The sequence below is a fragment of the Stylophora pistillata genome, chromosome 5, assembly GCF_964205215.1.
Source record: "Stylophora pistillata chromosome 5, jaStyPist1.2, whole genome shotgun sequence".
Classification (NCBI taxonomy): domain Eukaryota; kingdom Metazoa; phylum Cnidaria; class Anthozoa; order Scleractinia; family Pocilloporidae; genus Stylophora; species Stylophora pistillata.
The window spans coordinates 33,272,468-33,284,930 of NC_142523.1; the positions used below are offsets into that span (position 1 = coordinate 33,272,468).

Here is a 12,463-nt window from a genome sequence, read left to right on the forward strand (position 1 = left end):
CCATACTGAAAAATAAGGAGAAAAGAATCAGTGAGAAACATGAACAGAGAAACACACCGCGAAACGTCGCAATGACAATTTGATTTGGTGCGCACGAATTCAACATGGTCTGCAATAGCGCAAATGACAGCAGAGAAAAAGTTACTGGCAAATCGGCCGTCTAATCGCAGATATCAGATAGAGAAGTGAGTATCGTCTTGTCAATTGACTACCTGAGGTTAAAGAAAAGTGAGGAAGGAACGTTTAACATGCTCGACCCCTAAGCCGTCGATGACCACTGCTACTTGATGTTCTTCGATTGGAGATGGGATTTCTCAACTGATCGCAGAGAGTTTTTTCAAACATTTACCAGCCTGTTGCAAAAGCGGCACGATATCGATCTCAGACTTAGTTGCAGCGATTTTTATCGAAAATTGTTAAGACCTAACTTCCCGGACGGGAATGGTCTTGAACTTAGTCGCAGCGAATTTAACAGAAAATCAATACTAGAGACTAAGACTTAACATTCCGACACAGGAACGGTCTCAGACTTATTAGCAAAACTGAAAGTCGCTAAGACCTAATTCCCTGGCGCTATATCGGTCTCAAACATGGTCGAAAATCGGTAAGACTTAGAGTTACTGGTCGTAAATATCGAGAATCCACCGACAGTTGCAAAATTTCGTAATTCACCACGTCTTGCACGCTACGACAGCCGTTCAACGGATCGCATTACACTTTTTGTCATTTTAGCCCAAACTCTTTCAAAGCTGGATGCGCCGCCTATAGCAGACCAAGAAAGAAACTTTCAAGGTTAAAGCTTAAAGACGATATATTTTCTGATTTGTTTAGATATAATACAAGACCTTTCTAAAGGCATTTGAATGGGTCGTGATAGCTGTTCAGCGATTGGCACTGCATTTTCAACAAAATAGCCAAAATTCTTGTAAACCTGGAAGTACCGCTTATAGCAGACCAATATAGAGAATTGGAGGAATTAAGGTACAAGAATAAAGCTTTGAGATGATGTATATTATGATTTGTAAGTATATATGGCAGACCAGTGTTCATAGGCCACTGAAGTTGACCTTTATTTTACCTCCGCGAAAGAGACGTAGGGTACTTTATTTCAACGGGTCACCATTCAGACTTAAACGTAACAAAATAACAAGTAATTGATATTTTCTAAGAGATAAAACTGAGGACCATCTACCAGTACAAAAAATTTAAAAGCGGGATTGCATCGCGTTGTAGCGTACGAAGTTGCCAAAGTTGCATAATTTTTCATTGCTTTACGGGGGACAACGGCCATTTAGGCATATTCGGAACCGTTTTTCGATTTTTCGGAGAAGAAAAAGCGCAATAGAACTTTTTGATATAATTTTCGAAAAAGGTTCATTGAAAGGGTCCTTTCGAAAAAACAAAACGAATTACGAAATTTGGCAATTGTCGGCGGATTCTCGATATTTATGGCCAGTGGCTCTTAACTCCCTGGCACGGGATGAGTCTCAAACTTAGTCGCAGCGATTTTTATTGGCGAAAATCGCTAAGACTTAACTCCCCAGCATAGGAACAGTCTTAACCTTAGTTGCAGTGATTTTTACGGAAAATTTCTAAGACTTAACTTTCCGGCATGGAATCAGTTTCAAACTTAGTCGCAGCGAATTTTATCGGCGAAAATCGCTAAGACTTACCTTCCCAGCATAGGAACAGTCTTAGCCTTAGTTGCAGTGATTTTTACGGAAAATTTCTAAGACTTAACTTTCCGGCAGGGGATCAGTTTCAAACTTAGTTGCAGCAATTTTTCTCGAAATCTGTCCAATGAAGACCCGCTCGATTTGTCTTTAACGACTACTCGCGTTATAGCCATGTTACACCTATGGTACAAAGTCTTGACTGGGATTCACTTCATCACCGAAGACTTCTTTCACAAGGCACTATGTTCTATAAAATCTATATGGGCCACGTTGGCATATCACTCCCATCTGATGTCACACCGAATGAAAGACCATTAAGAGCTCCAAACTGTCGTCCTTTCAAACAATCGAAAGTGAATAATGATATCTATAACTATTCTTTTTATCCAAGGACAGTAGTTTTGTGGAACAATATATCTCTAAGCTCTTCTGACATTGTTAATTTAGATATATTTAGATCAAATGCTCTTTCATTTATTAGGTCGGTTTAGCCCGTACTAATTTTATCTTTACGCTATTTATATTATTTTGTTTTATCCAAGTTTTGTTTTATCCAAGTTTTGTTTTATCCAAGTTTTGTTTTCTTATATTGTTAAACCTTAAACTGTATATAAATTATTTAAATTTTATTCTTTGTAATTAGTCCTCCTAGTATAGTTATTGCTGTTTTAGGAGTATCTCGATTAAAGATTAAAGATTAAAGATTAAAGTGCGGGATGATGAGTCTCAAACTTAGTCGCAGTGATTTGTTACCGGCGAAAATCGCTCAGACCTAATTACCCGGGAAGGGACGAGTCTCAAACTTAGTCGCAGCGATTTTTATTGGCAAAAATTGCTAAGACTTAACTTTCCGGCAGGGATCAGTTTCAAACTTAGTTGCAGCATTTTTTCTCGAAAATTGTCAAGACCCGACTCCTATACGGCGCGCCGAAGCAGACTAAAATACTTGTGTATGGATATATAAGACTTGTTTTGTAAAATATACTTGTACGACTTGTTGCGAAAATGTAAAACTCGTTTTGTAAAATATACGACTTATTGCGAAAATATAAAACTTCCTTTATAAAAAATATACGACTTGTTGCGAAAATGTAAAAATTCTTTTGTAAAATATACGACTTGTTGCGAAAATAGAAAACTCATTTTGTACAATATACGACTTACTGCGAATGTGTAAAACTTCTTTTATAAAACATACGACTTTTTGCGAAAATGTAAAACTTCTTTTATAAAAAAAATATGCGACTTGTTGAGAAAATGTAAAAATTATTTTGTAAAATATACGACTTGTTGCGAAAATAGAAAACTCGTTTTGTAAAATATACGATTTACTGCGAAAATGTAAAACTTCTTTTATAAAACATACGACTTGTTGCGAAAATGTAAAACTTCTTTTGTAAAATATACGACTTGTTGCGAAAATAGAACTGACTCGTTTTGTAAAATATACGACTTGTTGCGGAAAGGCTAAGCGAACATTATGGACACCAGAAGTAAGTATGTTTTTGTCAATTGACTACTTGGGGTTAGCAAGTAGTGAGGGAGGAACATAGTGGGCCCCTAAGCCATCGATGACCTTGACCTCGTCAATTGACATATCTGTCGGTGAGGAAGAAGTGTAGTCGGTTTCTTAAGAATACAAGCAAGGAAGACATTATTGAGTGAGTAAGTTGAAGAAACAGTAAAGGCAGAGAGGCAGGGTGCATGCGTAGAGAGACCAGTCATTCGATTCAAGAAACTGAGAGAGCACCGGAGTCAAAGCCACGATTTCTCTCAAAGTCCCTGTTCATCGATATGGTTTGCTCACAATAAATTGTCAACAGCTTCGATGACTACGAAGTCACTGCATTTTGGAATTTTACATCCGTCTAACGAAGCTCTTCGTTAGACTTAAGATGATACAGAAACTTGCGGAATATCGTCTAAGTCTCTTGCAAATCCACACCTGCTATGACGGGTCGTCATTTACTATGGTAAAGAATCCGATCCTACAGACACGTTGGCCAACGCTTTGCCCAACGCATCGGCTGACACACTACCGAGAGCGATTTTTATTGAAAACGGCTAAGCCTTAACTGCCAGGCACGTGCTATTCATCATTATTTCCTCGTGTGACTTTCAGAGGCAAGGCCTTGTTACTTTTTTTATACTATAATTACATCGCAACAACAATTTCTCAGCAAAAAAGTTCTTAGAAGTTCCATAGGAAGTTCATACATGCAAGTGAGCATGACAAAGCATTCTAGAATACTTTAAGAAGTTATTTTTAGTCACTCACCCATTTATTTTCATACATGAAGTTCATACATGCAAGTCAGCATGACAAAGCATTCTAGAAAACTTTAAGAAGTTATTTTTAGTCACTCACTCATTTATTTTCATCAATATTTCCTTGGGCGACTTCGAATTTTCCATAGAGGAAAGAGCTTATTACTATTTACACCCTCCGATAAAAGACGACAAATTCAGTCAGCATATTCCTTAACATGATCAAATACAAAATCTAAAATGAAATTGCAAATTTAATTTTGAATTTTGATTGCAACAGAATGATTACTTGCAAAAGCGTGACTTCACCAAAGACATGAAGAAAATGAAAACGCAAAGGGAAAAAAACCTTTGTATTGTTAACACAGCAAGAGTTTCCGCAAAAATCCTAGGAATTGTTAACATGTCTTTACTTGAATGGGTATACATGAAAAATGTCATGTCAAAACAGCTGTCTGTCGATGCTGCTTTTACTTCTCGCCGATTAAAAAAAAAAAAAAGGCGACAATGGAAGCTAATGGTTTATTGTAGGAAGAAATGAACGACATATTGAGCAAGAGTAGACTTGTTCCAAGAGCCGCTAGATTTCGTATCCAGCAGGGCCTAAAAGAGGGAATGACTCGTATACGGCCGTATACTCTCACATAGATCACGAGCTGTCGCTTGCTCGGAAAAACAGATTGTCGTACGATGAAATTCCCGACAGTGACTAAACAAGGAAGACGACATTTAATTATCTGTAAATCTCCCTCAAGCATTTTAAGCCAGATCAAATGATTTCTTTACACGAACAAAGGACATATCATACGTACCTTATCGAAGTACTTTGAATATAAATCAAAGACCAATTAGGTTCAGCTTTCGGCTTGAATCGTTGTTTACTAGAATTTACGGCCAGAAAATTGCGACTCGTCCTGGTTCAGTTTCCGCACTGGTTATCGTTAAATGAATTAGGTCGGGTCTCTTTGGATTCATACTTCGTTTTTTGGGGAGAACTTAGTTAACTTTTTTTCCAGGATCTCACCTGCATTTGGAAATTAGAGAGATTTTTTGAAACGTGAACGGCAGGAGGGACCATATGAATTTGTTTTCCTCGCCATTTTTTCACATTTGCCCGTTGTGCTTATCCGTCTCTACTCGAAAGCAACCTGATTCGCGTTTTCCGTGTGCGTAAGATTTTCTTCGCTTACTCTCTCACAGAGTAGAAGTTAATTGCTGGAAAAAGGCACCAAACCTATTCCCTGTACGTCATACAGAAACACCTTCAAATCCACCATAACGTGCATGTGAGCTCACGCGAAACTAAAGCAGCAAGGTTTACGTTGTTTTATAAACTTTCACCACTGTGTACAAGCAAAGACGTATTATTACATTGCACAATGCATAGGAGAGAATTCATTATTGTGTGAACTTTCTCCACTAATTTCATAAGTTGTTTTCCGTTTTAAAGTTAATGAAATGAACTTTCATTTACCGTTAGGGATGAACACTTTGGAACACTGAATGAAAAACTTGATTCTTGTTGCCTGAATCACAAAGATGTGATAAAAGGAATGTCTTTACCCGAAGATTATTTTTCCTAGTTCTGTGTAACTCCTATTTTGATTAACAATGATAAAAAACAGTTTAATTGTCTGTTTGAAGTTACTGTCACAGTAAACATCTCTTTTTTTCTTTTTTTCTCTATCATACAATCGATTATTCCGAAGGAAAACGCCGGATTCTTTTCGTATACCCATCGAAATCAGTTTGACTCCATCAGACTCCGACAAACTTAAACATTATAATAAGCAATCACCAGTGCCAATATCGCAAGTTACTGTTATAATTCTGATCGACAACGTTAAAAATACCTTATGCCCCACCGTTTGCCTGCATATTCCATGAGTTTCATTTGAGTCGTATCCATCGAAGCCATCGGACGCCTTGGGGCTCCGATGGAAATCATTCTCGAGGCCTCCCTTTTGACCTAAACTTCTTTTTTTATTTTTACTTTTATTTAAGTCTCTCAACTGTTGTAAAAAAAAATTGTCGTTGTAAATCCATATCCTCCAGTTTTCTTTCTTGGCTCGCCATAAGCGACGCGTCTGGGTTGATAGATCAGAGAAAAGGAAAGGAGTACCTTTTTCTTCTATGTTGGACTTGAGAGTTCCGTGAGTGGACAGGAAATGGGATTCATCGAAACAGTTTTGCACCGGAACATTCAAACCATGACTATTGATGTACGACGCGGAAACCAAAAGTAGATTCTTGCCCAACGAAAACTACGTTGAATGTCAGTAGGGAAAGTCGGAGCAACCTGCCGGGCTGAGCCAAGGACACCAAGAGTCGTGAATCTCAAAAGCTCCTTTTTAATGTGCCAAATCAGTTCCTTCTATAATTTGTACAAAATGTTCTTTATCAATTACTGAAAATCTACGTGCCCAAATGCTCGTTTATTTCTATTTACTAAGCTTGGAAGTTAGCATGCACCTCACCTGTGCTGTATCCACGACGGATAAGGCACAGAAGACAGAGTGACAAACAAACCGAAGGACAAAATGCTTGAAATCAGAGATGTCGCCACGATCAGAAAACACTCGCATATATGACGATAAAAGAAACACGATTATCTAGCACAGACCTTACAAAAGACATTTGTTACGGTATTTTCCAAACCGCCAGAAAGATATAACTCGTACAACTCAACTACTTTATTGACTGACGTAATAACTACGAAGCGATATCGACTACCAGTACAATAACTATCTTTTTCACTTAGCTACGGAGCGATATAAATACTAATACAATCAGTATCCTTATAACTTAGAGCCCTTTACAAATAATATCACTTAAATCTCAGTGTACTACCGCACAACTCACAGTTCTCTTGAAAATCTTTAACAAAATGTCGACGTCCGTAATTCTTTCTCTCACGTAGCCTTCCACACGGCTTTCAATTCCAGTAAACAACTCTGTCCGGCCCTCGCTCCTCTGGGCTCTTCGCAACAGCAGTTATAGCTCACTAAAAGGCCTTTTTCTTTAAGCTAGCGTGACTCCTTATATATCTTTCAGAAAAGTTCTAGAATGTTCTAGAGATCTGTAATATTGCTATTTTTAGAAACATTACACTATTATTACATCATAACAAAAATATGCTGAGTCACGGTTCTAGAAGGTTCTCTTTAAAGTTCTCGCTTAGTCATCATGACTAATTGTTCTAGAAACTTCTTCGTTCTATTTTTAATAATTACGTAACGCAACGCACTCTAGAAAAATATGGGCGCTCTCCATAACACATTAGTTATCTAAACTATAGAGCATTGATATGAAATTAAACTTATCTTGTTCCTTAGATACTTCATATGAAAAAACACGGTCAGATTATGTTCCAGGTAATGTCTAATTCCCTAGCTTTAACTTAGTCGTTACACTTTTTACATTTGCAACTTTCAGTGATATACTCTTCAACAACGCTCCTTGCATCGGGTCGTCCAATCTTTTCAAGTTTAACCATGAGTTGTTCGATGGGAACATTCCTACAGCCCGTCAGAACAGCGTCCATTGGATTCTGAAGGGACTGAAAGTATATGATTTCGGCCCACGTGAAGCCCATTTCGCCGCAGAGATCACGAAAATCGCCTTTCCACGTCATACGTGGATTGAGCATAATCATGAGCTGACGGCACACTCTAAATGGTAAACTTCCAATGGCGCCTTTGGCTTTGCAACGCCGCAAACCTAGTTGTGAGATCAGATGATTGTAATTAGAATGGAACATATTTTCAGGATAGTCGTGAACAACGACTGATTTCTTCATGGTATAAACTTAACCTTTCATAAAGGAGAAAAATAATTAACTCTTCAGTCAGCTGCTACTCAGGGTATAGTAACGTTTAAGTCGACGTTGATTATTTCCTAGCTGGATGTTAACGAGTAAGAGAAAGAGTTGCAAAAGGTACCCTGACATGGTAGTTACTACAACCTTATGAACTTCGAAATAAACTACTTGGATGTTAAGGCCCAGTAAAGGTCAAGTAAGCAACCAATTTTGTGCTCTCGCCATTGCTTTTGGACCTATTTCTCTTAAGAAATTTGAAATCATTTCATGGCTTATTGAGGAGAATGCTTGACTCAAATTTTTTCGTCGTATAAGGACACTGGGAGATCATGGGCGAACCTGCGCCATCTTCTGTTTCTCCACTTGCTTGGCCATCTAACTCATTTGAAGTCTCCATGAGAGAATCGTCTGAGAGCCTGAAGTCTCTTAGAATCAGGTGAATCTCTATAACTAGAAACAAAAACCAGTGAGTGATGCACCTGATCAGTTACAATTTAGTATCTATGGGAAACTACATCTTAAGGTAGGTATTATAATGACTTAAACGGTTGTCGGTCTTGCGGAAAAACAACCAAGGGAAGAAAAAAACCTCAATTGATTGTCATCGTACCTTTCTTTTCATACTCTTCTTTTTCGCTGCCAGCCATTGTCTGTTTTCTCTTTAAATCTTCTTGCTTTGAAAATCTGTGCAGACGTGATCTGTAACTGTAGAGCTTTTCCGGCCTTAAATAACCGAATTAGGCCACGGTATGACTTCCCCCTTTTTTCAAACCTCACACTTGCATAGTGAAAAAAAAGGAAATAAAGTCAGTGAAACACACTGGGATAACAGTGGATAACAGTGTATAACTATTGGCAACAGTAAAATAACAGTGAGACAATTCTAAAATTATCACCACTAATCGCCGCTACCGCCGCTAATTTATCACCACTAATCGCCGCTTGGCATAGCAACTCCGCCCACGCCCCTTTAAATCGTGATGATGGCGGCTTACTGCCTGACCTCTGTTCACGCCTCGTCAGAAAAAACGGCAGCGAATTAGTGAGCATATAATTAAAAGAGCCTCTTTTTGCAACGATCAGCTCCCGGCCCCTGATGAAGGTACTACACAGGAAAGTCGAAATGTTGAGTGGAAGAATTGTCATTTCGGTTACATTTAGTAAATCTTTAGACCAGCTGAGTAGCATCAAACCATGTCCCTCCCGCTTCCTGTACATTTATTTACTTATTTATCTTTCGCGCTGCTATGTGAATTGACATATAAGCTCATTGCTATGGGCTGCGTGTTCATGTGTAACGGGAGATAAAAAACAAGTTGAGTTTGGAGTAACGTGAGCGGTGTTGTTGCGAATAAAGTTAGTTTCGTCTTGTAAATTGACTACCCGAGGGTAAAGAGCAGTGAGGAAGGAATATGGTCGGCCCTTAAGCCACTGATGGCCACTGCTTCTTGAAGTTCCTCGACTTGAGGTTGGATTTCTCGACTGATCGCAGAGAGTTTCTTCGAACACGCAGACGGCTGTTGCAGAAACAGCAGTGTTTTTAATCTTTTTAATTGACTACTTAAAGTTCCTTAATTAAAATTGGACTTCACAACTCACAATTGCAGAGCCTTCTTTTCAACACTCAGCGGCTTGTTACAGAAATAGCGGTGATTCCGGCAAACCCTCTCAATAAACAACTCGAAGTTCCTCGATTGGATGAGAGATTTCTCGACTGATCGCTGCGAAGAGTTCTGTCAAACAGTTACCAGCTTGTTGCAAAAGCGGTAGAGACTTTTTTATACTCTATCATACAGATGCATATTCGTCTGAGCCGTGTCAAACGAACCCCATCGAACAACTTCCAATGCAACTCTAATGCAAAAACAATTTCGAAGCCTCCCTATGCACCTACACGAATTTCTTTTTTTTTGCCTCACGGTACACCTGGATATTTGTCTGAGTCATGTCAATGGAACCCAATCGTCCGCTATACTTTCCTTAATTTTTTCAAAAATCGCCAATCAACTTCCCGGCGCGCGGGATCGGTCTCGAACTTAGTCACAGCGATTTTATCGGAAACGGCTAAGAGTAAACTCCCCGGCACTTGCACGGTCTCAAAATATGTCACAGCGATTTTTCTCGAAAATCACTAGGACTTAACTCCCTGGCACGGGAACGGTCTCAAACTTCAAAGCGAACTGCTAGGCGCGGGAACGGTCTCGGATTTAGTCCGAGCGCTTTTTATCTAAAATTGCTTAGACTACTTTGCCCAGTACAGGCACGGTCCTGTAGCGTACTCGATTTCTAAAGAACGCAGGAAGGACATCATTGAGTGAGTAAGTACATGCCAATGTCAGAGCACGCCCTTTGCGTCAAACCGAAACCGCGCCACCGCAATGGTTAGTCACAAAAAACATCAATACATTCAAGTCAAGATACTGAGAGAGAGTACCAGGGTCCAGCCACGATTTTCCGTCAAAGTCTCCACTCAACGATGTGCTTTGATTGCAATAAATTGTGAACAGCTTCGATGATTACGAAACCACTACATTTTGCAATTTTACATCTAGCGAAGCACTTCGTTACATAGCAACGGAATCTCTGTTATTCATTGAGGGACACAATAATGAAGGAAAAACTAATACAGAATACTTCAGCAGGCTACATTCATACCTTTCTTTCCATAATCCGCATGTGTACTTGGACCGCCATTATGGAGAAACGGTGAAAGAACGTTACACTATGGCGATGAAAGCCCACAATCTGGTTGCTTTTTGCGAAATCCGCCATCATGAGAGACCTTCACCTTTAAACCATCTTCACAAAAGTGATCTGTGGATCGTGATCATTGCCTTTATGAAGCCAGCTCTATTTGACGTGGCAGACACTGAGTGATTTTCCAACGTGCTTTACGTCGGAGAGAAGGAAAGAAAACCACTCCACTGCAATGGCCAATCCCAAAAAACATCAATGCCTCTTAAGGTAGAGCCAAATTTAGAACGGGTGATGTGATTCTCCGAGAAGTGCAAGAGTCACGATGACGTTTTCTTAAGAATGTTCCCATTGGAAAGCGTGCTTTGTACGGTTTGAATTGTCTTATCTCACTGTGACGTGGAAAGAAAAAAGAATTTCCTGAAGCCGGAACACCCCATTCTAATAACAAAGCACATGCAACTTAAGTAACAGTCAAGTTCAAGCTAAATTTATACGTGAACCGTCCAAGTTAAACACTTCCGTGATAGCTTAATCAATCATTTTCTAGCCTTCTGTACGATCAGTATAAGCGCTAACTATTACGCTTCTACTTTACGCACGTTATTTAGAATGTTAACGAAAGTCTTTGTTTCTTATACTTTCAAATACCGGATGCCTCAAAGTGATGAAACATTTCGCAGTATTCTTGCTTTTCACTCACGTGACCAACTCCTTGACAACGGTTACGGTCCGCCATCTTTGAGTACAGCTTTGCCTAACAACCAACTATTCAAACGCAACTCAAATTCGGAAAGAGCTTTTCAGTTGTTTTTGCGATGGTTCTCTGCTTAATGATCAATTGCCATAATCGCACTGGCCGAGATAAAGATATCAAGTTCTATGTTGTGCCATCGATTATCAAAAATCAAGGCGAAAAGGCCGAAGAATTGTCTATCGAACGGCGAACAAGATGGCTTTCCGCCATTAGCCGTGACAAACTTTCCGAGTCAGTCTTGCGACATGATCGCGTCTGTAGTCGCCACTTCGTATCAGGAAAGCCTGCAGCAAGTTGGGATAAATACAACGTTGATTGGGTGCCCACTTTGAATCTTGGACATTCAAAGAAACAGCGAGACGACGAGCGACAACTTCGAGATACTGAAAGAGCCGAAAGAGGGAAATTGCGACGTAAACGACAAGTTCAACTTTCATTCGCCTAGCTGATCTAAAATCTATGTCCTTAACTTTGGAATAGGGCACTTCTTTCACGTACGTTGGTAACAACCAGGTACATTTGACCTGAGTGCAGGCAAGTTTTCCGTGTATTCGTGTCCACGCTTCGATATAAAATAATACACTTGCGATATGTGAACACGATTCTCCTAAACCAGCAAGACAATTAAAGCAATGAGCGGACGCAATTACTCCTTCTTTATTGGCAATGATCCATACTTTGATAGGTGGATCGTTCATTCTTTGCGATCGACGAACCTTACCAATGACAACAAACATATCTGCGATAACTCTTCCTTGAACGCTCGTTACAAACCCTGAGACCACTTGATTGTATGCCTCCAAACTTTTAAAGTTCTTAAACTGGTTTAGTGTGTAGTAGCTTGTTTCTAAAACAAGGTAAGATACAAGATCCCCGGCTTCTATCGGGGGAAGACATTCTGGATCGAAGTGTGAAGTATCGAGCGTAGAGGGATCGATGCCTATTACTGCAATTTTTTCCACATAACGGCATCGCACGTGGTTATCTAGGCCTTTTACATATTCAGATAAGACGAGTGAGGATTTTTCTACTGTATTCTGTTCTTTTACAAGTGTGTTTTTACTAGAATCGCTCAAAAAACTGTCCGACATTAAGTCAAAATACTAAGCACGTGAGGCGAGTTCACATATGCAAATGAGCTACCTGTACTCAAAGATGGCGGACAGTAAATCGATGACGTCATATGAAAAGCAAGAATATCTATCTTATTAGAGTGTCTCAATGGGGAGGGGGAGGGGGTGGGGGTTG

The 12,463-nt window shown here is 39.5% G+C and overlaps 1 protein-coding gene and 1 long non-coding RNA gene across 2 annotated transcripts in view; both read right to left on the reverse strand.

Annotated features, from left to right (window-relative positions):
• The window catches only part of LOC111342730 (uncharacterized), a 6,785-nt gene extending 1,890 nt beyond the window's left edge, over nucleotides 1-4,895 (reverse strand). Inside the window, exons 1-2 of the long non-coding RNA XR_002695981.2 lie at nucleotides 4,757-4,895; nucleotides 1-5 (exon numbers count right to left, since the gene is read on the reverse strand). The exon at nucleotides 1-5 is cut by the window's left edge and continues 53 nt beyond it. This is a non-coding gene — a long non-coding RNA (uncharacterized LOC111342730). The remainder of the gene's footprint in view (nucleotides 6-4,756) is intronic.
• Nucleotides 4,896-6,615: 1,720 nt separating this feature from the next.
• LOC111344450 (uncharacterized) lies at nucleotides 6,616-8,340 on the reverse strand. Its single transcript, XM_022951678.2, has 2 exons — nucleotides 8,104-8,340; nucleotides 6,616-7,664 (listed from the first exon to the last, which is right to left on the reverse strand). Exons 1-2 carry the CDS (start codon nucleotides 8,159-8,161, stop codon nucleotides 7,345-7,347), a joined length of 378 nt encoding a protein of 125 aa, XP_022807413.2. The 5' UTR covers nucleotides 8,162-8,340; the 3' UTR covers nucleotides 6,616-7,344.
• Nucleotides 8,341-12,463: the final 4,123 nt, after the last annotated feature.

What these genes read in the sequence shown, in the direction of transcription:
- LOC111344450 (XM_022951678.2), bottom strand. Translation starts at nt 8,161, where the DNA reads ATGGAGACTTCAAATGAGTTAGATGGCCAAGCAAGTGGAGAAACAGAA. An exon ending in AGAAACAGAAGATGGCGCAG is followed by an intron (nt 7,665 to 8,103) that starts GTTCGCCCATGA and finishes TCTCACAACTAG; the next exon opens with GTTTGCGGCGTTGCAAAGCC.